At 45.1% G+C, this 26285-nt stretch overlaps 1 protein-coding gene across 1 annotated transcript in view; it reads left to right on the top strand.

Moving 5' to 3' along the window:
* The window catches only part of PRKCH (protein kinase C eta), a 120605-nt gene that overhangs the window by 24330 nt on the left and 69990 nt on the right, over nt 1-26285 (top strand). Inside the window, exon 2 of the mRNA XM_013940954.2 lies at nt 4487-4550. Within this exon, the coding sequence (XP_013796408.2) occupies nt 4487-4550 (64 nt within the window). The remainder of the gene's footprint in view (nt 1-4486; nt 4551-26285) is intronic.

The raw sequence follows: 26285 nt of genomic DNA, 5'->3' as shown, positions 1-26285 counted from the left end.
CCAGCGTTTGGGGAGGATGATTACTGTTCACAGCTATGCATGTCAACGCTGTGAGACTGCACGATGTGGGCTGTTCATCCCACTGCACACCATGAGTTTAGTCTGATTTGCTTGTAGCACCTTGTAGCATTCCCAATATCATGCTAGTGGAAAAATTCAGACTTTTTCCTTTGCTTGTAATGATACAGCAAGATTTCTTCCACTGTGGCATATTTCCTGCTCTATACTAAACTTTCCAGGCAGTAGTCTACAATTTCCTAAGGGAAAATTTCCCGTACCAAATAGATCATGGCATTAGGAAAGTCTTTCTCTAGATGCACACTTTTAAAATATCATTTATTACTCTCTGACTGTTATTGTCAAATATGTGCAGATGGTCGCATTCCCCTTTAGCTTTGTCCTTGCTGCCTTCAGACTGTGGAGTTTCTCTGAGTCTCTCTCTTTTTTTTTTTTGGTGAAAGATGATCTGCGTACCCAAACTGATCGCCTGGTCTGCTTTTAATAATTCAGGAAAGGATAACATTGTGACTCCTGCTTTTCTGCAAAAACATAGGTTTTTGACTTCAAGCAGCAAATACTTATGCTGGGGTGAAATGGAGGAAAAGAAGTAAGAAGCAAAACTTGCACGGTGTTTGTGTTAGCTGGCACCGCTGTTGCGAGGGCTGGGTCCTAAGGGCATTCTCTGACGATGGGAGGTACCGCCGTCACAGGAGCCCTGCCGGTGTGCCGTCGGGGCCGGGCTGCCAGCCAGGCAGTCGTTGCTCGATGGGGTTATCCCTTCCGTGGCTGGAGGGCCAGTCCTTTGGCAGCTGCCTCCTTTTGAAGTGCTCCACTCTTATTAAATAACAGCACGTAGGGAGAAACCCTCTTGTTCTGTGAAAGTATATGCTAGCAATGTTCTTCAGGACTGAAACAAATGAACCAGGGCTCCTGTTAGGAGTTTCTCCTTTCTGGGAAGAAGTAGGGTACTGCTACCCTGGGGTACCCAGCTGTGGGTGGCTGGCTTCAGATTGGTTCGGCCGTATTTCTTTGTGCCCTAATGTGGCTGCCGTGGTACAAAAGAAGTTGTTTTTTGGGTCTGTAAAACTATCCTGAAGCATGTGCTCTTTCTGTAGCTGCACTGTAAAGTGTGGAAGCAGCAATAAAGGCATGAAGCATGGACGGGAACACCGGGAACCATGCAGCGAGGACCGCAGAGCTTAGTCCCCGGCCCTCTGTTCAGCACTCTGTTAGCTCTGTTCACCAACTCGGCACGTGAACATCCATCTGATTTCAAGGGCATCACAGGTTACCGTCCAGAAAGCGTGAGGAGTTGACAGGCGGTGATGGCCACCAGCATGAGCCCTCTCCACGTTGTGTAGCCTTCTAAGGGGCCTGGGCGATGCAGAGAAGAAGCCTGTCCCGTCAGGTGCACGTTGCGGTCAGGGAGCCGTGCGTCTGTGCTGGCACAGCTTGTCAGAGGCTGGTCTGAGGACAAAGGTTAAAGCACCATTTTCCTTTCGGTTTCCTAGGTCAAAGATTTCTGTCTGTTTTAGACACCTCCCATGTACCTGTGACTTGCTCTCAGATATTACATTGGCTGCAACTTGGCTGGTCAAATTTCGTCTTTAAAGGAGAACATGGCAGGTCCAAAATCCAGACTTTTATCAGCAGTCTATTACTTTTGATTACTTCATTTAATTCTTTTTGTTTGTTTGTTTGTTTGTTTTGTTGTTGTTGTTGATTGTCATCAGCTTAATGCCAGAGAGATTGTCAAGACTGTCTGGTTTAACCTCTTGTATAACACAGGCAGTAGAAATCACTAAATGGGTCTTGGTTGTTGGTTCGTATACCCAAGTTGTTGGTATACCCAAGGCATGTTCTGCTTCCACAGCACCTGCCAGCCTTGGGCTTCCTTCCACATTTCGGAGGCTTTCAGCTGTAATGTCTCATTAGATCCCACTAGCACGTGCCATGAGAAGGTCCTGAGTATGGCTAGTTCCTTTTTATTCTTGAGCTGTGGTATAATATGAGCAAGGCTGCTTAATCGGTGGGTGGATTTGAATGGTCTTTAATCCTGGGGTCTGGAGGGGAGAGAGAACATTTCATAACCATCACAAATCTGCTATCACTTGCAAAATTATTTTCTTTGTTTTGCAAGGCTGCACGTTACCCCCTGGGCAGAGGAATCTCATTTGCAGGGAAGGAGTACAAGGTGTGTCACAAAGAGTTTGGACCAATTTTTGTTTGTACACTATGTCAAAGGTGGATGATGCTTTTGTTGTGTCAAATGGCCTCAAGTCAGCTGTCTGTATCCTGCCAGGCCTTTGTTTTTGACACTGAGTAAGGACTGCAGTGATCTGTATCCCACCAGAGACTATATTTTTCAGGAGAAGTGAGGAAAGATCCTCCTCGTGAATGTGAAAGCAGGAGTCTAACATACCCTATCTGTGGAGATTGGCAGAAAAATGATATACACTGAAAAACAGTTTTGGAAACCTAAGTGAACAAGAATCTGTCCATAAAATTTGAAATCTTGGTATCCCATAAATCAGTTTGGGTTATTGCAGGAGAGTTATGCACACATATGTGTGTGCATATATATATATATATATATAATTTTTTTTTGAAAGAAACATTTCTTTACAAAGCTTTATATCTTCCCAGTAAACTGGATTTTAGGCAAAAATGGTGCATGATATCATTGCAATTTGTCTAAGGAATGTCTTCCATGTTAATGGAGACAGAAGGTTCTTCAAACACAGCTTCCTTATGCTAGTGCAGTAAGCAGCCCAAGCAAACATATGAAAATTAATATTGACTCAAAGCTGAGTATTTTATTTAAGTCTTCCCTGTGAGGTTTTTGTTTTTCTTTTGTTTTGAATGGGAAAATCTGGTTTCCATAAAATCATCGTTTTGGTAGGATTTTCCCGAGCAGCTCTAGTTTTCCTGTTTTGTAAGCCCTGCTGATAGAGAGATGTCAGTTCTAGTCTGTAGAGTACCACAATAGCTGAAGTTGTGTAAACAGTATATTCGCTCATCCTTTCTTTGAAAATATTAGCTCTGCACATACTAACAAATTCCCAATAGTTAAAAAAAATTCCCTGCCTTAGCAACAAAATAGCAAATATTGCCTGGATTAACAGTGGTCCATCAATGTTGCTTTGAGGGCAACCTTGCTGTGTTGGCTCTTCAGGCTGATGGTGGCTCTCAGTTAGGATCCAACGGCATGACCGTGACTGAGGCAGGGAAAAACTGTCGCTGCGTGGGTTTAAGTTATTTTGCTCTTTTCCCCTCCAGAATGGGTTTTAGAGGTTTATTTGAACGATGTGTTATGTGTTAATATTAGAGAGGAAACAAAGTGCTGGAAAGATGCATATATCAAGTGAGACAGAACAGGTGACCTGGGCTCGTCCTCCCTTGCTTTCAGGACTGGGAAAATATCCTCATACTCCGCAGTGTGTGCACTGACGGGTATTAAAGTCTGCGCGCCTCCATGGTGAAACTTTGTATGGCTGAAGTAGAAGGCTTGCTTTAATTTCTTTCTGACCAAGGAAATGTGACTGTATAAAAGCAAAAACGGTTGGAAATTATCATGTTTAGTCATTCCTTCAGAGAGCTCTATTCTCACAATTTCTGCTCTGCACAGATTATCAATACCCACGTGGTGTGAAGCTTCTCTTTGTTAATTTTATCCTTGCAATTTAGTGGGATATTTTGTCTTTTTTTTTTTTCCTAATGAAGGTTCTGTGTGACAGCCTGATTTGAACTGCAGGGATTCTTAGCTGCGTTTTTGCTGAAAGTTAGTTGGTGAACAAAAAACAAAAGCGAAACCTTAATTTAAAAATGTAACTAAAAATGAAAAAGTTGTTAACCAAAAAATAAATACCTCCTTTCAAGGGCAAGTTGACTGACACAGGGATTGAATCTCTGATCCCTAAAACTATGTTCTGTATCCCTATCTAAGTTAGATTAAATGATAAGTATTTAAGTAACAGCACTAACGGCTTCCTATTTTCTGTGGTTTAAGGACAAAAGGTGATTTATGTAAGGAAGAGGAGTTTACCTCCAGCTCTGATGGTATTTCCAGAGCCTGAAACAAATTCAATGGGATAAGATATAATAGGGAGGAAATACATATACAATTCATCAAACAGATATTTTTTTCAGATAATTCTGTGCGCTTAATGTTACTTCTCCTTCACTTATCTGACAAACTGCAACACTATTAACAATTTCTATTGTTTTAATCTTGATTTCCTCCTGCAAGGTTGAGATTGTTCAACATTCAGGGCTCCTTAAAGAATAAGGAACTGGATTCCTCCTTGTTCCTGGAAGTGCTGAGCAATTTGAGCGATGGATGCTCAATTTCTTTGTAAAATTAGGGCTGTGTATGCAAATATGTGCAGCTTCATATGCCATCAAATATTGGCTGCATTTATCATGCAAAATTCCAAGAATAGTCTTTGCCCTAAACAGCCTTCTAACATTTTGTTTACTTTTTCAGGTGGATTTGGAGCCAGAAGGCAAAGTGTTTGTCGTCATAACTCTTACAGGCAGCTTCATGGAAGGTAAGGGAATTATTTTGGCTTGTTTCCATTAAGAGCTCTGCTTTGCTATATGTTATTGCAGTCCGTTAGCAAGTGTTGTGCAAGAGAATAGGGTGCTTCCTGCAGGTCACACGCTGTTGCACGCCGAAGCTTTCCTGAGCAGCAAGGGAACTTTGAAGGGGCTGTTATTAACCTCTTATTCTGTGTGCCATCTGGTCTGTTATCGCTCCGATCTGGCACCCAGGGAGTTGATTCCTGCCTGATCTGGTTTATTTATCTGAAGTTGTCCTTCAAATGGATTTTGTCACATGTACTTTTCACCTGGGTGCCTCTTGAAGGACAAGATAAGAAGCGTGTAGAACATGTTATAAAACATCTGGATGAATTTTATTCCATAACGATTCCCACTTACTTTGTATGTATTTCTCTTTCCAGAGTTCCCTTTGCTCTGGAAACTTAAAAGTTTTAGTGCAAAAACTGCCCTGAAAAAATACCCACCTGCCCTTTCCTGGCAGGTTTTTATTTCCATGACTTTTTTTATAGTATGATGTTTTAAATTTCTCTGTTTATCGTGATAACAGTGAGCTCCTCCTTGAATGTGAATGTGAGCTCTGCTGTAGGAATCCAGGAAATCTGGAATGGGGCTCTGAAAAAGTGAGATTGCTTTTATACAGTAAACAACCCCCCACAAACTAACAGTTTGAGACTGCAGCTAAAATGAATAAGGACAAAGAACCATGCAGTAAGTGTGAAGAAAACAAAGAGTCAAGGCAGGGTCTGCTCCACTGCCCTTTACCAGAAGTCTTGGAGAGCTGGACTTTAATGCTTTCTCTCATCCTGTCATTCGAATTCGTTGCTTGGTGTGAAGGTTGTGTCGGGGGGGTACAGCACAGGCAGCTCATCCTGCTGCCTCTGTGCTCAGCCTCGGACGTGAGGAGGGCTCAAGCTGGAGTAATCGTCACTTGGTGGATTACAGGAGAGCTCTGTCCTCCTGTGTAGTAGTTCACGTAGCTCACAGGTACTAGGTGTCTGGGACAGTGTTTCAAAGCTCCTCTCTTCATTTTTAAAAGCAGGTTTGAAGATAGTCTTGTGACTTACTTTGACCCTTTTGGGGAAGCTGTTCCCCTCTGGCTGAGCCTGCCAACCCAATGTGCATTTGGACATGGACAGCTGGTGCAGATAGGGAGCTGGTGCATCAGAGGAGCTGGTGAAGCTTTCGGTTTTCTTTTGGGTGATTTACACCTCAGGCCTTCCCTGCTCTTTGTTGCGGGATAGCTGTGGCCTTTTAAAGCGTTGGAGCCCTGTCCAACCTGTAACTAATCAGTTAAGCCACACTTGCGGGCCAGGCAAGGATTTCTGGGGAGGCAGTATCCTCCACAGTCCTCTAGAAATGCTTTGTCAAGCACTGATGATATCTGCGTAGGGTTCTGTAGTACCAGAAGGTTCTTCCATGTAGTTGGACTGTTGCGGCTCTGTTTAAAATCAGGGCTGGGGGGGAAAAGGTGTGTTTCTGCAAGGAGTGCCAAATACACCTGAGGCCTCTTGACTTTCCTGGCTGCTGCTATCCAGAAGGAGGAGCAGCAACAGTCTGAACAGTCTTGCAGTGAATGGAAGGAGCTTTAACCACCTTTTTGATGCCATTATCTCCTGTTTGGTAACCAGGGCTAGAGAAGGGAGGTGAGAGTAATGTCCAGAGTTGCTGTGAGGAGCTGACTTGTTCCCGCCTTTCGCTGGCTTGTCTTTGTGGCTTAGCAGAAGGAGTGCCCTGGCTAATATGTTGTCTTAGATGTGTCCCAATGGAGAACTGTTCTGCAAAACCTGACGCACTGGATGAAGTGTGGGACGTGCTGGTTGGGGGGAAAGAGGATGTTGGCTCTGCAGGGGAGGGGATGCTTAGTGCAGAGGTGCCTCAAAGCATCAGGCCATGTAGGTAGCAGTGATGATGGCCAAATGCCTGTTGGCCTGGGCCTGAGGAGATAGAGGGACTAGTGGTGTAGGCAACCCGTCTCCAAATACAGCTTTACAGCAAGTGTGTTGCTGCTGGGGGAAGGACGGGTGTGAGCGAAGGCTGCGGTGAGCAGGGCTTTGTTTATCTGTGAAGTGCTCTGGGATTCTCGGGGTATGATTGGTGCAGGAAGTCAGATGACATGGTTTAACAAGCAGAGAAAAACAACAGCTTCTCACTACAGCAGTGATGCAGTCTGTTACCCTTGTTCTCCAAAGGGCAGGGAAAAAGGGTGGAGGGAAAACAGCAGCCTTTCGGTGGGACACAGCATTGGAGCAGGGCTGAGAAGACCAGAGTTGGGTTTCCCAGTGATGAAGTTCACTTTCCAAGTAAACTTAGGCTGCATCATCTCACTGTGCCTTTCAGTTCTCTCATCTGTAAAATAAGAATGCATGTTTTTCTCTGTTCAGATGTAAACTCTTGGGGCTGGGAGATGCTCTCTTTTATCCACATCTGCAATGTTAACAGATCAGTTATGCTTTTCCCTCTAGGAAGGCATTTTCTAGAAGTGTGCTTTGACAGGAGATTGTAGGGAGACATGAAAATGGCTTTTTAAAGTTAATTTGGGAAGAGCTTTCTATTTGTAACAGGAGAAGGGGGAGAGTGCAAAGGTGTGCTAGGGAGAAGTGGAAGTGTGACTTTTTGCAGGTTTGGAGGCAATGGCTCTTAGGCAGAATAGGGGTTAAAAGGACCTTAGAAGTTGGCTTTAACTGCCAATGACTGAGCAGATGATGGAAAGAGGGAGGTGCTGAGATCAAGAAACTACAGGGCTTTTTTAAGGAATGCCAGTTTCCCTCCATGCAAAAGATTGCCATGCTTTTTGAGAGAAGATAACCATTTAAAGCAATATTGACCAGGGGTGGTGGACTTGAGCATAAATCCAAAAATTCAAACTTGTATAACTGTGCTGGTGGCTAAGTTGTGAAGGCATCTTGCTAGCAATGTCTCAAAGGCAAGAGATGGAAAGCCCAAATGTTTGTACTGCTACTGCTTTCAGAGGAAAATGGGAAATGCTGGAAATAGTTTACTTCTCATTCCTCTAACTTATTGAGGATGTGAGGACTTACAGAACAGGAAGAGTCAAAGATGGTTCTTGGGACTTTTCTTGACTGGTTAGTCCCGTGTGTGGGCACATGTAGAGTTTCCAAGAATGAGCATAATCCAGAGCAAGTCTAAGTGTAGATATGGAGTTTTCCCAATCAGCAGGAAGTAGAGACCTCAGTCAGGGAGAGGTTTCCTTTTCAAAAATTGTGATTTTTTTTTTTTTTATATATAACATCATGTTTTCTTCTATTTTCTTTACTTTCTCCTTTTTTTCCCTGGAAGTGTGGAGCCTCAGAGTTGTACCTAAAATTTAAATTCTTGGAAAGAAGACTGGGGACGACTCACAACCTGAAAGCACAAAAAGTGGCCTCCCGCTTATTTGCCTTAATCTAGAGGGCAGCCACAACCACATCCTCACTACCAGCCATGGCTAGCTTGGCGATGCCTGCTTGAAAGCTCTGTGTATCTATCCACAGGTATTTATAAAACCCAACTGACTAGGCCGATAGTTCACGTTAGGTCTTAGCAAGGTAGCATGTAGACCCACGTGGTGTTTCAAGCCATGTGGTTTTTTCGGACTTTTGATCATTTTCCTGTGACTCTTGACTCGATAAGCATGTAACTTGTATTTCCTGCTCTGAAATGTCTGTCAACAGTGATGTGGTGCTGCAGAAAAAGCCACTTAAAAAGCAGGTAAAAAGAGCAGCATAGCGGTATCTGTAGACCAGCTCTTAGAGCCACTCATGTATTTTTGTAGCAGCTCTTTGCCATTGCTTTCAGCAGACTGCAGAGAAAGAAAGGTAGTGTAATGGAGTTGGTGTGAACTATGGTGAGCAACTTCCTTTGAGAAAGCCTCTGCAAGCTCTCGCTGAGCACAGATAGAGGGGTCGATGCCTACTACGGGTTCTTCTGTTGATTTGCAACAGATAAATTATTTCAGAGGGTTTTTTGTTGTTGTTGTTGCTAAGCTAGTTCTGTGATTAGGGAAACAGCCAGATTCACTGGATCCCAACCACCCTCACGTAACTTGAGTAAAGTTAAAACCCAAAAAACTGGCTAGAGTGCCTCCTCCCCAACTTGGAAAAACAAACACAAAACCCCTAAACTCCAAAGTTCAGAGGTCAGTAAAATTATGTTAGGTCCACCTGAGACTGGATTGCCCAAAATAGCCATTCCCTGTGGAATTGGCCACTGGTCCTTTCTTTAGCTTTGGGAGTGGTTGTTTTTTGTTTGGTCAAAAAAGCTTTTGACCAAAAATGTAACTTGGCTCTACTTTAGCAATAGAGGGAGTGGAGGAAAAGGGTGGTACTTAGTGCCTGCACATACTGTGTCTGAAAGAAGCATTCATATACTATGAGGACAAGTGCAGTGTAGAAAATGGAAACTTGGAAACACATGGAAAAAAATTAGTCCTTTGTGAATTCTTACATGGCCATCTATCCCCACCTTCTGAATTATTTTTGTGGCATATAGAGGCGTAGCAGTGCTGTGTTTGGAAACCCATATGTAGGATTTCCCAAAGTGTCCAGCTGGACCGGTCAGTGTTCTGGTAAGACCCCCCCAAAGGCTATATCGGCAGGGTTTAAGGCTATGCAAAGTGTTTGTGTTTACTTGCTTATTTTAAAGTCCAACACTGTGCTGATGGTTGTCTTTTAGCGCTGCTGTTATTACTTCATTTTCAGATCTTTCCTTCTCCAGTGGGCATCCCAGTGATACTACTTAGCAAAAAAGATAAGAGCTCCATCAGCAACTTCAAGCAGACAAACCTGAATTTTAAATGAATTAAATTATTTTCTCTTGAAGCCTCTTACTTCCTCAAAGGGAAACTCCTGTGGCAATGGCTCTTCTGGAAAAGATGGAAATCTTTTCTTCATGGAAATATGCTGGTTTCCCTGGTTAAAAATACATGCAATTTTTCAGGAAGAAGGAGGAACAGAGCAATAGGAAGAGAGGGAGGATTAGTTAAATTATCCCTTCCTATCTTTATTTTCTGTACTGGATGTATTTGTTTCTGTGCTAAGCTATATCTGATTATATTAACTCCCCTCATTCAGCTGATATTTCCTGGGTAAACCGACAGGCGCAAAATAAAAATCTCCTTACCTCAGATGGAGATTACGATTTGCAAACATGGCCGAATTTCTGCGGGTGCTGCAAGAGCATTGCCCGGAGCAGCTAGCCTGGGGTTCTCGCTGCTCCCAGCACCCTGTCGTGATGGAAGGAAACATGCTGTCTTCTTGTGATCCTTTCTTATTGACCTAAGACCTGTTTTGCTTCCCAGTCTGTTTTATACAGAAAGTGATGACCAACATTTGTATGCCAAACTTGAGGCATCGCTTAGGGATCGATTCTTTTTTTCTCCCCTCCTCCCCTCAAAGGACTTTATTTAGTTGTTCCTGGGGAGCTCTGCCCCAGGCCCTCAGGACCACAGGAGCTGTGGTTTTACTGAACCATGGGTGTCCTGCTGTCCTCTGTGTGGTGACCTACATGTGCCAGGATCTCTGAAATAATCCGCGAGATTTTGACTGTGTTTTAAGCTGTTTTAAGCTACCCTTAAAGGAAAATGTTGACTTTACTACTCTCTAATACAGTTAGCGCTACTTAGGGTATGAAGTCCTCTGATGTTCCTCTTCCCCTGATCTTTGCTGTATCTGTTTCTCGGTTAACTTCTGAGTAGGACCTTCTTCCTCTCCACTCCTGGAAAGCACTTGAAATATCCTTGGTATTAACAAACCGTTGTCTAGAGGCACTTCTCTGGTGCAGCATGTCTGAATACTGTTAAGCACGATTTCTCTGCACTTCGCCCAGGAGTGGCTTGGTTGCGTGGTTTTCATAGGGTATCACCCAGGTCCCCCGGCTCTGGTTAAAGGTGGCCTGGTACCTCTGGCGGGATGCTGTTCCTGGGGCTTGTGCTGTTCCCAGCAAGTGACCCTGCAATGCCATCAGGGTGCCCCAGCGGGTGTTGCATGGTCAGTGTTGGTGGCATGAATTCAGACCTGCTCTTCATTGCTTTTCTCTTCGCTACTGAATATGGTTTGACCTGTAAAAGGGCAAGCCATTAATTATTTTCTTCTTGGGGAGAGTCAAATGATTTAGAATAAAATCTTTGCCATGAGTCCTGGGTTAATTACTCATTATTCTTGCTTCTAGACGTCTGTGAGAAGTTAGTGGAGCTACTCAAGAGCAGGAAATTATGCATGGGCCAGCGTGTTTTGCTGCAGCAAGGTCAGCACAGAGGCACCAGATGTATGCCTGAAGGATGTCATGAACCTTCTCTTCCTTGCAATACTGGAGTCCCAAAACAAGCCTCGTCCCCTGGTTGCTTTGCCTGCAAGGTGTGGCACTGTGCCCTGATGTTGCCACCTTGCTTGCTATTTGCTCTTTTTAATTTTGAGCAAAGCTAATGAACTTAATACAAAGTAATTATTTGACTAAGCTAATGAATGAAGTAAGCCCTGCAGAAAATAGAAATGCTTCTATTTTAGTGCTTCAAATTCTTGCAATTTTTTTTTTTTTTGACGTTGCCACTCAAAGTGATAATTCTGGCTTGAAGTTCAATTTTAATTTCACCATTGTGAGGTAAGTAATGGTTGTTTCTTTTCTTTCAGTGTCAGGAAAGACAAAGACAAATTTGAGTTCTGGGCAAGAAATAGAACAAAGAGAATATTGCAAAGCCAAGTGACTTGGTAGAGCAGATTTAGCACCCATTGCTAAATATTTAATGTAGGTAGGCTTTGCAGCAGCGAGGAAGCCTGAACCTGCTGCTAAAGCAGGAAATACTTCTTCGGTTTGCAACTTTCAGATGATGTGTTTGGGATGGTTTGTTCTCAAGCACTGCACATTCTGTTGTTTTTCTTAAAATACCTTTCTCTAATGTGAAGTGGATTTTGTTTAAATAGCATATCCCCAGTTAGGCACCTGTGAAGATTTGCAGCCTTAAAATCTTAAGTTGTATAGCCTTTGTGCTAAGAAGGTAGTATGCTTGCTCAGTACTGTAATGTAGCTTCTCAGCCCCATAAAACCTGTATTGCAGATGCATTACCAGCTTCTTGCTCAACAGGGAGAAAAAAGATGTTTACTGCTCCTTTGTAAACTGCAGTAATGAGGGTTTTCAGACTGCTTTTTGAAGTCAAGAGAGTAATTCCTTGGAATTAGGAACCAGCAATGAAGAATGCCCTGTTCTTAGCACCTAGTTGGTTGGGCCAGTTGGCTGGTAACTCTCTTCTGGGTTATTAGCTCAAACAGGAGAATTTTAGGGCATGTATAAACCCTGTCATAAGGCCCCAGCCTCTGTCCAAGGAACCTCCTGACCTAAACAATGTCAGTGCAGAATAGGATGAAGAAAGTTTTACTATCTTTGCTTCACAGGCTTAGAACATGGAGAGATATGGCTAGCCCAAAGTCTTTCATGGCATAGAGTAACAGGGAAGGTGTTTTTCCACATCCCTTGTATTTCGTAAAAGGAGTTCACAAGGCCCTTTTCAATGCCTGATTGCTTTACGCTGGTCACACACGTGTGCACTTCAGGCAGGTGGCTTCCAGAAACACCCCTTGATGGCTCAGCTCTGTTTTCGCTGATGGTAGCATGTAATGCTGAGTCCCATGGGGAAGGGTCCACCCTCATCGCCCTGTTGAGAAGAGTGAACCCTTACAGAGACTAGGAGATTGTCAGCCACAGTTGCTGTGCACCTCCGGAGGGGAGGCAGATGCCCTTGGCCAGACCCCCAACCTTGCTGGAAGGTGTCAATCAGGTTAAAAAGAAGGAGGCAAATTCTAGAGGCTGATCTTGAAGTCCCAAGCAGCTATTGCTCTCCTGGAGGTCAGACTCTGTGCCCCCACACTCCAAGAGAGCTGCGTCAGCTGAGTGGGTGGGAGCAAGACTGGCTCCATCAGTGCCACTAAGTCTCTGTGAGTTAAGCACAAGGACGTTAAAGCTGCCTGGCAATGCTGAAGATCCCAGGAGAGAATTTCAAAGTCAGGGAGACCGCAAAAAGCCACTTGGAGATCCTTTTCAGGGGGAGGTGCCTTCAGGTTTTTTGAGAAACATCCTTTGGGCTATGAAATACCATTGGGAAATGGGGCAGGACTACATCTTCCTCAGCATTGCCTTTCACTTGCACCACTGAAGCGTATGGTGGCCTGATCAGGGGTCGCTGTGCTGGGTGCTGTATAGACAACCCTCTTTCTAGTGAGAAACAGCCTCACTTTGAAAGACAGACAAAGTGGACAAGCTTGGGGATAGTGTCCAGAGTGGGAACATAGCATGAACACTTTTTTTTTTTTTAATAAAGCCTTCAGAATTTAAGCACTGAATTTTAAAGATTGCAGAGAGAACCCCAAGTACTCTTTAGCACTCTCATATATCACATACTCCTCTATTTAAAATAAAAAAAGAAATTTGGTAAATTCTGAATTTTACGCTGGAAAAAAGAATTCTACAGGGGAAAACAATTGTGCTGGTTCTAGATTGGTGGAAGATCTGGGGCTGGGGAGAATGAAGTGGCTAACAGTGTTATGGTGGGATTCTACGGCAGAGCCAGGAAAAGAGCAGCTTCCCATCCTGTTGTGTTAACCACAAGACCACCTTTATCTCCTGGAAATGATCTGTTTGAGCTCCGCAGCTATTGCAGTAAATGTAATGTGGAGAGGTTTTTGGCAGTAATTCATGACTTGTCAGGACCTGCCAACTGCTTAGTTATCCAGACACTGTAAAAATGCAACAGCCAGCAATTTCAGGGTTAACTTTACTTCCTCAGTGGGCTGTGTTGTGTCTAGGCTCTGAAGCCTAGATATAAATATGCAAGCTTGCAACCTGCTGTGGGATTGCAGCATTCCTGGCTGTAATGAGGAGCAGAGATTTTTTTTTTTTTTTTTTAAACGTGATTGCTGAAAGAAGTGACAGTGGTTCCCTGAGGAGCTTAAATCTATCTGCTTGACCTTGGAGGACAGCACTGCCCTGAAGTTGGTGTTTCTGCCACAGTGAAGCAGATGGGCAAGCGTGGGCTGAAAGGAGAAGAGCACAAAGCTGTTAGAGGTTAGGACCATACTCCTGTGGCTGCGGATGACGATAGCAGCCCTCTTGCCCTGTTCCGTCCTGTGCAGGAGCACCCCGTGCTCTCCCCTGTGGTGGAGGACGCCGTTTCACAGCGAACTCCTTCAGTGCCCATTGTGGTCGAGGGCACCTGAATCACACCCCGGGCTGGGATGAAGGCAGGGTGACCCAGTATGGCAGCGCAGCTCATGGCTGCTCTTGAATTCCCTTAGACCGCAACTTGTGAGGTACCTGACTGATCAAATAGATAAAAGGCTGACCCGAAGCTCAAGTAACTTACCCATCGTCACCCTGTAAATCTGTAGCAGAACTTGGAAGAGGGAAGAAAAAAAAAAAAGCAACAACAAAAAATGAAAAACAGATTTCTTAAATGTCTGCTCCATTCCATTCAATTACACTGTGTTCCATTTAATATCCAGGTCTGTCAATTCTGGCTTCTGGAGGAGACTGCTAATTCAGGTGGTCACACAACAGGCAAGGGTTTTCCTGGTGTCGGGATGCCTGGCAGCCCAGTCTCTCAGGCATCCAGAAGTGTCTCTCAAATGGCTGCTGTACAGGGGTGGTGTTGGACATGCTGTGTGAGTATATCTGTTGGGCCTGTTGGGATTAGGTGATGTGCAAGGTAACAAGATCCTACTGTGCCACAGCACATAATTACCTTGATTTGTTTGGAAGGTATATGTCATTAGTGCTTGCGGGGAGCAAGATACAGCCATGGCTCCCCTTGGCCCTAGAGATGCAAGTATGACTGACGTTATCAATCTGCCACATTTTGGAGATGCTATTGCAGAAGTAGAGTGCTCCCTGTGATTCCCACACCTTCTCAGAGCTGGGGGAGCGAAGCCTTGGGAATTGTCCCAGTGAGCTATTCGGGGGACCCCAAGAAAGAGTTTGAGAGGGAAGCTGTCTAGGATGGGCCATTTGGTGTGAGAGTCAAGGTAGAAAGAAGCACAAGGAATTGTGCCACCTGCATGTAGCTCTAGATATGCCTACATTTCTTTTGATATTTAAGCATGGCTTTGTTTGAAGGATGTGTTTGCTGTCTTCTCTAGCCTTTAATTTGCTTTTGAAGATGGGATGACTGCGTCTCTGAGAGAAATCTCTCTGACAGCCAAGCAGAATATGATCGTTGCCATTAGAAGAGATGGCATTGGGCTGTAATAAGCAGAGCTCGTCTTGTGTGGTGTTTTCAGGGACAATGCTTGCAATTTATGCACCCCTGTTTTCAGTTGCTACTGAGTGTGCCCAGTCTGATGTTTTTCAGTGCCAGCTCCTCCACGTGAGATAGATGGCTGTTGTTTGTTTGTTTTCTGGAATGCTTCATCAGAGATGATTCACTGTCTTCCGGAGTGAGATGCTGGACCGAAATCTGGCTTTGATAGAAAAGGTCCTAGTGTTTTTCCATGTGACCTCACACTTGGCAGAGGAGAGGGTAGGGGAGAAGAGATCCTCTAGAGTTTCAGTATGCCTTCTGCTGTCTTTGGGAAAATCCAACCATTTGCGAGCCTCTGGAAAAAATTGCTTGTGATCAGTGTGGCCTTGAGAGCTGTGGACACCACCTGCCACTTGCACTAAGCACGATCCAGCCTCTGTGGTTGTTCTCCTGGCAGTATAGATGCTGTGTGTGGTCACAGGTACCAGGACTGAGACTGCAGTTTCATAATTGAGGGTGAATCTATCAGTGAGAGGGATGCCCTTGGGATTCCCTTGGGCTGGCCCTCATGTCCCACTTCCGTTCTGCACCAACTAGTTGGACTGGGGAGCTGACCTGAGAGATGGCAAATTTGGAGGTGGGTGGAGGTTGGTTTTTAGCCAGATCCATCCTCTGGCTCAGCTCAAGGTGTTAGCACATGGTGCTGTAGCAGGGAGGAGGAGGAGTCCAGGAGGTGGTGCAGAGGAAGGCTCTGGGCAGGCTGGAGGCCTAGGTAAGCAGCCCCTACTTCCCTGCTCTCCTTGCCCCATCTGCTGGGAGATGGAGCAGGGACAGTGAGCAGGAGAAATGCTGCCACAGGTCACTCAGAGAAGAAATACAGCTGTAAGAGTCTGGAGGAAGGAAGGAGAGAAATATAAGGAGAGATGGAAGGAGGGCTAGGGAGTGGTGGTGGGTGGAGGTGGGCAGGCATTGTGAGGAACCCTTCCTTAGAGAAGCTCAAAGGGTTAATGAAGGTGGGAAGCAGGGAGTAAGGGCAGATATATGGTAGGGGAACAGAGAAGCAGAGGGGACAAGGGAAGCCTACAGCAGAGGAATTGTGAGCAGCAAAGCCCATTTCTTGTTAGAATCAGGAACCAAGATTTTATTCCAGAATCTCAACTCTTTTTTTGCTGTCTAGATGTAAAACTTGTTGAAGAAGTGTGCCCGTCCATCGCTAGTGCTGGATCCACAGAGCAGATGGTAGCCCTTTAATGTAAGCCATTTCTCTGTTAGGTCGAAGAAAAGAGGATAGTGCTGTGTGTCTGAGGTCATAGCCATGCTGAGGAACCAGGACAGGGAAGAGGGGAGGTCACTGCAGCTTCAGTAGATGAATTTTTTTTTTCAGTAGTAGATTTCTTTGTTTAGAAAACTGAGGAAATAGTTTAAAAACAAAAATCTTTTCATTTGAAGGATGTCACTAAGGCTACAAAATCAAACTCTTAGAAGTCAGCAAATGCTGAATTTGTGTATCTAAAATGTGTCCCTCTTGTACGGTCAACATACAGTCTCTGTTTGCAATCACACTTGCAGACCAGTCCAAACAAAGGCAAAAAGGTGTTTCATCTCCAGCCTGCACAACTTGGAGTACTTCAGGGGTAGGTAAGGAATCTGGGGCCTCACTCTGGTCCTGCACACACTTTTACCTGTGTTGTCTGTGGTCCTGTATCTCACCTGCAAATGTGAGGCTAGAGTAAGACAAGTCCTTCAGAGAGAGGCTCCAGTGTCACATCCAAAAGGACTGATGGCAACTTGCACGTCAGGGCCGTTGCATAGCTCGGTGTGTGGCTCCTTGCATGCAGTGCCGCGGGCACGCAAGGGCGAGTGCAGCGGCGCACTGGGCCTTTGGGCTGAGGACCCTGCATGTAGTCACAGAGATCCTGCAAAAGGCACAACGAAGGCTGGCTTATTTTCCTTCTAGATTGTTTTCACTCCCCATGTTGTGCCAACACAGCTGTTTGTGGGGTGCACAGTGAACCAGATTTGGGATCCATCTGAAAAATGACTATGTGGAGGGGAGTGCTCGAGCAAAGGCAGGGTGCCGTATAGGGGTAGGACTGCTTAAATCAGTGTAAGCAGTACTGTTGTATCAAACCGCAGTCTGACTTTCATCCTCTGTCGTTTGAGCCTAAACAAATTCCCTCCGCAGATGTTCCCTCTCTGTAGAGACAATGGGAAAGCAAAGAGATGAAATGAGGTGCAGGTCTAGGTGTCTGTCACATGTTCTTGGAGAAAGTGACTTTCTTCCCACTCACCCTCCTCTGAGTATTCATTAAACAGGAGGAGTGAGATGGGAGAGCCCTTGGGAAGGCAGAATAAGTACTTATTACTGCTCTTCTCACACCTTGTGGAAAGGGCCACTGGTTTGCTTCTGCAAGGGAGGCAGCAAAATTGGTTGGTGGTCTTGGCGGCTGTCACAGAGCTAGTGAAATCAGCTGGGACCCTTCCCTCTGTACATACAAAGAGATCCGAGCCAAGGCCGGCAACACCCTCTCCATGTGGCACCCAGCATCTCTAAAGCTGTATTTGTATGGATTTGGGACATCTGCTTTTGAAACCTGATGGAATATATCTCAGAAATCCAGAAATATGTATTTCAATGTGAAAACTCTGTTGGGGAGGAGATGGGGAAGGGGGCTGGATCACATGTAGTTGTGTTAGCTGGATGGGAAGCTGTCTGGGACAGCTGCGTTTTCCAAACACAGTGCTCCTCCTGGCATGCCGCCCGCAGGGAAATCCCTCTGGGAAATAAGAATGGTCTGCCGGCACTCGGAGGAGTGCAGCGCGTGGCGCGAGGCCGAACAGTAATGGTCTGTGCCATTTGCGAAAGTCTTCTAGGACTGGCTGCGAAATGAGCCAAATGCTACCGCTAGCCTTTGCGCTTAAAGACAGATTATTTCTCTGTCGCGTGACCAAGGTGGGGACTGTGTCCTCATGAGAAAAGGTGCTGCCCTTTGGCAAATATCTTCATCGTAGTAAGAAGCTTGGAATACAAGAGACTGAATTACTCCTTCTGACAAACACTTAGCTACAGCGTTCTGTTCAGCCCAGGGTGTGTGGGAACCTGTGTGGGAGAGCGACATGGTAAACAACCTGCTTTTGAAGGCTGTTGCAATTGGAGAACTTATTAGCAAGCTGCCCCATGGAAATCTCAGCGTACCAGGGAACGGCTGCGTAATCAAAGCTGAGTATGCGGCTGGATCACTTTGGGTTGGGTCTGTTGGGCTGTTGGGTGACCAGTCGACCAGGAGAATCCAGCTATTGCAGGGAGGTTGTTGGTGATTCATGCACTGGTTGTCCTTCCAAGTGAACGCAGCGCGCCAGCGAAGACTTAAGAAAGGTTGATGACTGTTCTAGGAGAGGAGTCAGAGGCCCTGACAGCAGAAAAAGGGGAGGTGTTTAAGTAACTTGTCTGAATTAATTAACTCTCCCAAGTAATTTCTTCCTCTCTGAGTTTCAGTTCTGCTTTCGGTTGGGATTTACTTTCCCACTGAAAGGTGCAGTGCCCCTAGTGAGCAAGGTTTGAGGTTTTATCAGTGGCTGCAGTGATGAGTAACATGGTTGCAACTTGCAGGATTGCTGCAAAACTTTGGGTCCTTCTGGATACAAGATGCTTGATATTCACATTTCATTAGGCTTTCTATTGTTCCTTGTTTCTCTTCTCTTGTACATTTTGTCTCGGGTCACACAAAGAATATTTTGCTGGTGCTGCCTCTTTGAGTCAAATGTTAAGCCCGTATCTGTGCAGAAAAGTTGCGTTCATCAAACACAAAGGTGTGGATTTTAAGCAGATTTAGTTGAGTGTAAAACCTTGTGTGGACATTCTTGTTTTGATACCGAAGTGGCTGATTCCTATTCCTAAACTGACCACATAACCAAAAAAAAAAAAAAAAAAAGGCTGTCCCCAGAGCATCTACTTAAAAATAGCTTTAAATTGCTTGTGGTTAAAAATAGATTTAATTTGGAACTTGTGCTTTCCTGTGTAGGCAGGGCCTGCTAATAGCATGCTGTAATACCTATTGCAGAGCTACCTACCCAACATGTGATTTGCCGATTGCTACAACACACATGAGCCCTGAGGCATCAGGAGCAGGGGAAAGTTCAGGATCTCCCTGCTGTTTGCCCAGCATGTCAGTTATGCTTTTCTCAAAGATTTTGCACAGGTGCTGGTGACTGACCTATGACGGCCGTCACTCCATTAGTACTACTTGTACTCTATATCCAGTGCAGCATAGTTTGATGTCTTCTAAAACCTATGGCGCAGAGGGCTTCTGGCATATGAATTAATCATGAAAGAGATCAAAGTTGCTTTGTTAGTTTTATTTTCCTGTTTTTAATGAATAATGCATTTAAATGGTTTCCTTCCCTAATAAATCACATCTCAACGTTTTTCTCTTTAGTTTAATAGGTGGGAAGGACTAACAGGAGGTTTTACAATGGAAATTCACTTGCCAAAGCACAAGGAAACAATAATGACTATAATTGCTGAGGGGAGGAGGGAGAGGAATCAGTTTAAGTCTTTAATGAGTAATGCAATAAGAAGTATGAGGTACTCATATAACTATTTTGTACATCTTAAAGTAAGGAGGAGGACCGTCCACATCTTGCTTATGATAAAACTGAGACTATAGGCAGATGTGCCCTTCTCTCTGCGGCTGAGGAGGGGAAATGCTTATTATTGCCTGTTTCTCATTGTTCATCTGGGTCAGCTTAAATTTTTAATAATAGAGGTTTTCTTTTTTGTTGTTTGCTTTTAACCCAGATCTTTGGGACAGAACTGGGTTATGGAGCGGTTGCAAATGCAGTTACGCTCGCAGATCTGAGAAGGTGAGGAGAGGAATCGGTCATGAGGAGCTAGGAGCAGGGCTAGGGCTGGGGCAGGGATGTCTTCACCTAACTCAACTACAGCTGAATATTACATTCACCTACAGACAAAGGGAAGCTCTTATCTGTGATCTTGCCAGATCTGACCTGACTAAATTGTCTTGCTTTTCCTAACCACACAGGTATTGTGTGCCTCCTGCTGGATACAAGGTCAGGTATGAGCTGGCCTTCCAGTTACAGGGCCTGCTTGGGTCTCCAAAGGGAGTTCAATGCTCAGGTTTCTGCTATGTCCCTTAAGTCCCTGCTCTAATATAAAAACAAATTCTTCTCTCCTGGCATCTCTGTGCAAGTTAAGGCAGTTCTTGCCGGCGCTCACCATCCCAGCCTTGCTCTGGCAAACAGAAAGCATCACAAGGTTACCATCTCCAAACTAACCCAAGAACTTGCGGAGGTGGAATGACAAAATGGAGCAAAAATAAATTGTTTCTTGCTGTTGTTTGAGAAAGAAGCCTAGGGTGAAAAATAGAGCTGTTCTTTTCCTTCTGTCTTCTTACAATGGTTTGACAGTAAAGAGAAGGGGGAGAGAGAGGGGAAGGTTCAGGGAAATGGCTGGCCTCTTGCAGACGCAACCTTCTTGGCAGCCAGCAATTTCTCTGCAACCTCAAAAGCCTCGAAAGCATAAACTTGCTGGCATGCAACAATTTGTGTTTTAGAACTTGATCTTTTATGGCACAGGGTTGTGCATGTTCACTAAAATCTTTTATTATCCTCAGTGTGCAGTTTACTGTGTTCATTGATACAGAAACAAATGAAAAAGCCTTTCTCTTTTTATTTTTCAACCTTGCATAACATGCTGCAGTGTCTTGCTTCATAACCATAAAAATGCACAATTGAGCTTCTTAAAAAAAAAAAAAATCCCAGAAGAAGCATTTTTTGAACTACTCTGTGCATGTTTGCAAACCTGTGTGGCAATCGTGATTAAAACTCTATGCAAAAAAGTCCTGTGGTATTCATAACTGGTCTGTAGACTCAACGTGGCAGCAGAATACACCCTTGCTGGTTGTTTTAAATGTTTCTCAAGCCTCCTTCCTTCTCTTTCATGTTCTCACAGAACTTATGCAAACGGATAAAAGGCAGCTATTCCTCCTTAACTTGCAGCCTTAGCACTGGGCTCTACCGTCTACTTTTCGATCCTCTCCCCTCCTACATCTGTGTGGGTGGCTTCTTGGCAGCCACATGCTGGTCATTGCAGCTCTGCAGAGCTGTCCCATTGTCCCTGGCACTGCTGCATCCAAGTCCAACAGATAGTGAAGCGATCAACTGTCCAAAGAAGTCCTGGGCCCTGGTTCCCCACTAGTGAGGTGAACAGTAAGCTTAGAAGTGAAGGATGGAGCGGACCTGTAGCTGATGAGCTTGGTGATTGTGGGGCTGGCAGCTACTGAACTTGGGATGTATGCTCAGCATTGCTGTCTCTTCCTCACCTATCATAATCAGAGCCTTGGAGGCATTGCACAAGTCTAGAAATAAGCTTGTGATGGGCTTTGATAGCCATACTGAACAGTGTCAGACTCGCTAATATTGTCGTTTGAACTTCATTGATCCTGTTCTCATTGCTGCTGCATTGAAACGTTACTGTTCAGCCTGAATACTCAAATGCTGCTAATCACTTAGAGCTGAGGCTAAGATGAATTCATGTCCTAAACCTGGCAAAAAAAACAAAGAAGATAGACCGGCTCCACTTCAGTGGTAGAACAAGAAGCAAAGGCCTTGCCTTGAATGCAAAATTCTGTGATTTGATGCGCTACTTGGGCAAGGATGATGATTACATGTTTTGTGCATTCTCAAGACTGCTGATAATGCAGCTTCATGCTTGTGAGTGGGGAAAACCCTTATTTTTTGGAGTCAGAGCACCGTTCTTGTCTGTTCTCTTAGACAGTATTGCCCTGTTGGCACCTTAAAAGATGAACTACCCATCAAAAAGGGTTTTCTATGAAGTCCTAGTAGAAGAAGACAACATAGTCCTACCGGTACTAGATAGTTCTTTCTTTGCTCTTCATAGAAAAATTCTTCCAGTGTCAGAGGGGAGAACAGCAGCTGGATCAAACATAAGTCTCAACTTTTTGTTTGATGTGCCACATGTTTGCTTTGCAATAAGCCTCTGGCTGAGATTTGAACCAATCTGGTTTCATGCACATACAGACAGAAATAGCAAAAGGATAGAAACTTCCAGGGATGTAAAAGGGAAGGGAAACCCCTTGTAGTTAACAAGTTCTCTGTGGCTATAGCTGTTTTCCAGCCGGCCGATTCATGCATCCAAATAACTTCTGAGGTGAACCAAAGAGAAACCTTTGCAGTGGTTAGGAAAGGTTTTCACTCTACAGCACTAACGCTAAGGAAGTAGAACTGTCCGCAATGGAAATACCACTTTAGGTCATAGCCTTTAAATCCCTTTGCTGCTACAGAGTCAGGGTATCGGCCTCTTCTTCAATGCAGTGTTGTGTTTATATTGTTTTAATTAGTAAGACTTCCTGTGTTTTTGACCATCCATAGGATTATGATGACGAAACTCCTGGTTAAAAGATATCAAGTCTTTGTAAGGGATTTTTGTCATAAGATAGATGTTTTCCAGCCTGGAAAACAAACAACTTGGTTTAGCCTCATTTATTTTAAATAAATGTGAGGAAGGCTCGACAGCCTGCTGGTAGGTAAATATTGAGAGAACTCCTACACTGTTGATTGCTGGAAGGGGTGTGTGTGTGTGCGTGTACACCCTGCACGTGCACGTTATTGACTCAATCTGTTTTTTATATTCTTTTCCTAAAACACCCGCTACTATTCACTGTCAGGATATGGGCTGGGTGGGTCCTTTGGCCTGATCTGAATGAAATGGTTCTTCTTCTGTACCCTTCTCCTTTGCCACGGCGCTTATGAGAGGCGAGGAAAGCTGCTGGTGCGCTGCAGCCGCTGGCTGTCAGTCTGCTGTCTCGCTCTTTACAGCCTCAGAAGTTCTGTGCTTGGTCTCCGCTCCGTGCTTGTGTATCACTCAGCCAATTGGTCTTGCTCCTAATGCTCCTAGGGAGCATAGAATAGCATGTATGCCATTATTGCTACTAATAAAAAAGGCTCAATTAAGTTTTAATCTATCAGCATTATTGCTTAAGGCTTTTTCATTGTTTTTTTTGAATATATTTCTTTCAAAGGAAAATTCTGTTGATGGATACTGGAATATAACACTAGAAATTTTCATATATCAGAATGTACCCAAATGACCTTTGCAGTGCCAGCATTACAGCAGCAGTTGATAGCGTGGAGGGCAAGATTGATTTCTGATAGAGGAGACCTGACAGGCTCTAACTACTTTGATCGTCTCCTTGCTCGGAGGCAAATAGTTGCACCACACAACGCTTTGTCCTGCAGCTTTTCCTTTTCCCTTACTAATGTAGGTATAACAACGCTGTAAGAACTTAACTGAAATAAACACTTGGAATCAAAGATAAATGCATTCCACAAAGGCTTGTCAAGAAACGAATTCATTTGTCTCGCCGGCAGAAACAGCGCTTGCTTTGTCCTTCCCGTAGCAGGAGGAGCTGAGCCCCCGCTGGGAGTGTTGGGTGGACGGAGCGATGGGTAGTGGCACTTTGGGCAGTACGAATAAACCATTTTGTTACGATCGTGTGTGTGCGGAAATGATCCCTGCTTTAAAGCTGCAGAACTTTGTCTCGTTCGAGTTTAATCGTCTTAAACATGTGCATGGGGGAGGGAGGAAGGGGGGATCTGTTGCAGGGAAGTGCGGTTGCCCGCGTGCTGCCGAGGCAGGTAGGGCAGCGCAGTTACGCTGCGGAGTGGCTGAGCAGCGTGCTGGTGCGTATGTATGTCCTCGGATGACCTGGTGGTTTATTTATTCTCCTCTCCCCCAGTGTGCATAATTTCCAGTGGCATAAACACGTGTTAGGCGTGAGTGGAGAGGAGGAAAGGGGAAGAGGCTTCTTAGTATTTAACTTTGTAGTTACTTTTACACGTAGCCAGGCACAGTAAATACCCCATAGTTACAGAGGGCCAAATTTAACCGTGCATGTGGACAACTCCCTTCACTGAGTAATTCCTTGCCCGTTTTTACAGCAGTGTTTGGACACTTGAACCATTCGTGCTGGTTGTTGCTTTACCAGAGTTTGAAAAGTTTGAAAGTCCTAAAGTGGTCTAGAGTTGCTTTGCTTTGTAAAATGCTGCCCTCGCAGAGGGGAAAAAATATATATATTCTGTAGGAAACTATCCAGAGCACCGCACACGAGGTTTTTGTGCTTCTGTAATGACCTTGCATCCTGTGACGCTAAAAGTGATGGACGCAAGGGGCTGCTCCGTTGGCCCCCCCTGTCGAATAGCAGACGTAGGTGCTGCACTAATCGCTTCTGCATGGAGCCCCTTGGTGAGCGGTTTGGGAGATGTGATGGGTATGCATGGAGGAACTGCCATCCCAGTGAAGACAGGTTGTAGGGAAGAAGGTGGGTTTGATCAGAAAAAGGGAAGTGGTGTGTCCCACCACTTAAAACTCATTTGGGCCTTGTCGGAGGGCTGAGCTCCCTCGCTTCCCAGCGCGGTGGGTGGGAGCGGTGAGCATTTGAGCCTGCCGAAAGCAGGGATTTGGTCTGCATTGCATGGCTGTACGTGCCGATCTGCCAGATCGCATGGCAAGTGGTCTCCTGTGGCCAGGTCTGGGCCTGAGGTGAGTTTGGAGCTGTGCTAGGCTCTTCCTCCCTTGTTGGCTCTAGACAACCTCAGGAAATGGGACAAGCAGTTACCCAAAAGAGCTGAGCACGTATTAAAAGCAATGCGGGCCCTGCTAAAGTCAGTCTCCTGTTTAGTAACGCTTACACTTGTTATAATTTAATTTGCAGATGAATTCAAGCGTGGGTGAGGGTCACCTGGGAGATGCGTGGCATTTGAAGAAATTGGCAGGGTAATGCAGCAGAGTAGTGTGGGAAAATGTGAAGTTTGAGGAATGTTTTTAAATGCAAATGAGGCGAAAAAACCCACCAAACACCCTAAACCCACCTTTTCCGGCATGTGCTGTAGTTATCTGGAGCCGTGAGCTGATGTGGCATTGTCTTACCAATAGCCAAAGCGCTGATTTCTCCGCTCCCCGAGCGCGGCTGTGCGAGGTGCTGTGGCTGCGGCACGTATGGGTGAGGGTGGCAGCCAAGCGCGGTGCCATGCTGCTGCTGCCTTTTCATGTGCCCAGCAGAGCCAGAGTGAGGGCAGAAGCCCTCGCACTGCAAGAGATAACGGGAGATGGAGACCAACCGCAACTCGGAGGAGAAGGCTGTGGATGTGATCTGCCAGCACGGCAGCAGGGAGATTTCCCCTGCGACCCATGAAAAACTGAGAGCCTTCCTGAACCATTTCAGAAGTGTGGGCTTTCTGAAATTAGGAAAAGCTTGGGGACGCACAGCGAAGTCCCCCTCCGTCCCCCTCTGCGAGAGCCCGACGTTCCTGGGGCAAAGGGCTGCTTTGCTCTTTGCTGCGTGTGGGCTGCTTGCCGCATGGGAGAGCACCAGGGGGGCATTTACTCCACGCTGATCTCTGAAGGAAACTGTAACGAAAACAGGAACTACATGGGCTAAATTGAGAACATATTTTCTTTAAACTCTGGTAAATGTGAGTGCATGAACTTAAAGGGCATCAGCTGTTGGGCTTCTAATGGAGCAGCTGATAGAAAGGCAGCTGCTAACCAGAGTGTGTCTTTAGGTGATTAACTTGCGCTCTCACCACCTGCCTACAAACCCGTCTCTTCCCTTCCCGTTCCTTGGAAGTCCTGTTGTACATGCTGAACTCCGAGGCAGGATACTTTGCAAGTTTGGGGTTTTGGCCCTGGTCCAGGAAAACACTTAAGCATACACTTAAACCTAGATCAAGGAGATGTTCACTTGAATTTAAAGGTGGGCAAATTCCAGAATAATATAAGGAAATCTTTTTTTCTCCCCCTCACCCCCTTTGTTTTCTCTCTCTCACATGAAGCTGCAGGAAGCTTGGGCATAGTGAAGGAATTGGCTCATGATCTTTCTTTCCTGGGGAAGAAGGATGAACTGGTTGACCTCTTGAAGTCTTTCTCAGCCACGTTTTCTATGGTAGATAACAAGGCTATTGAAATTGTGCAATGATGATTGAATGTTTGGAAGGGATATTAAGCCTCCTCACGTCAGCTCTCGCTTCGGCAGATCAAAATGACATCTTGCATGTGGGGAAGAGGTGAATTATTTCGCAGCTGCAGGATTCCTCCGTTTTGCTCTCATGTGTCTCTGGTTGCCCCCTGGCAGAGGCAGGATGCTGGACTAGATGGACCAATGTTCTGATTCAGTCTGGCAGTTCCTGTGGTCCATGAGTCTTGTTGACTTCAGTGAGAATTAAACATACATTTAGGTACTTCCCTAGAAGGGCAGGCTTTGCTAAGCCAGTCTCTCTGAGCAATTGCTTGAAGCTCAGCAGCGAAGAAAGACCAGCCATACCACATCCGTTTTCATTTTAATGGGCAAATCTTAGTTTATAGTGTGTTTCCATTTTACAAATAACTGCAAGTTGTCTTAAAGTCACAGTTATGTCATCAGGTATGAGGTTTCACGTTTGTGCTTGCGGAAAGGCCACATGCAC

Source organism: Apteryx mantelli, chromosome 4, assembly GCF_036417845.1.
Source record: "Apteryx mantelli isolate bAptMan1 chromosome 4, bAptMan1.hap1, whole genome shotgun sequence".
Classification (NCBI taxonomy): Eukaryota; Metazoa; Chordata; class Aves; order Apterygiformes; family Apterygidae; genus Apteryx; species Apteryx mantelli.
The sequence above is the reverse complement of the archived record's forward strand: the minus strand, read 5'-3'. Positions and strand labels throughout refer to the sequence as shown.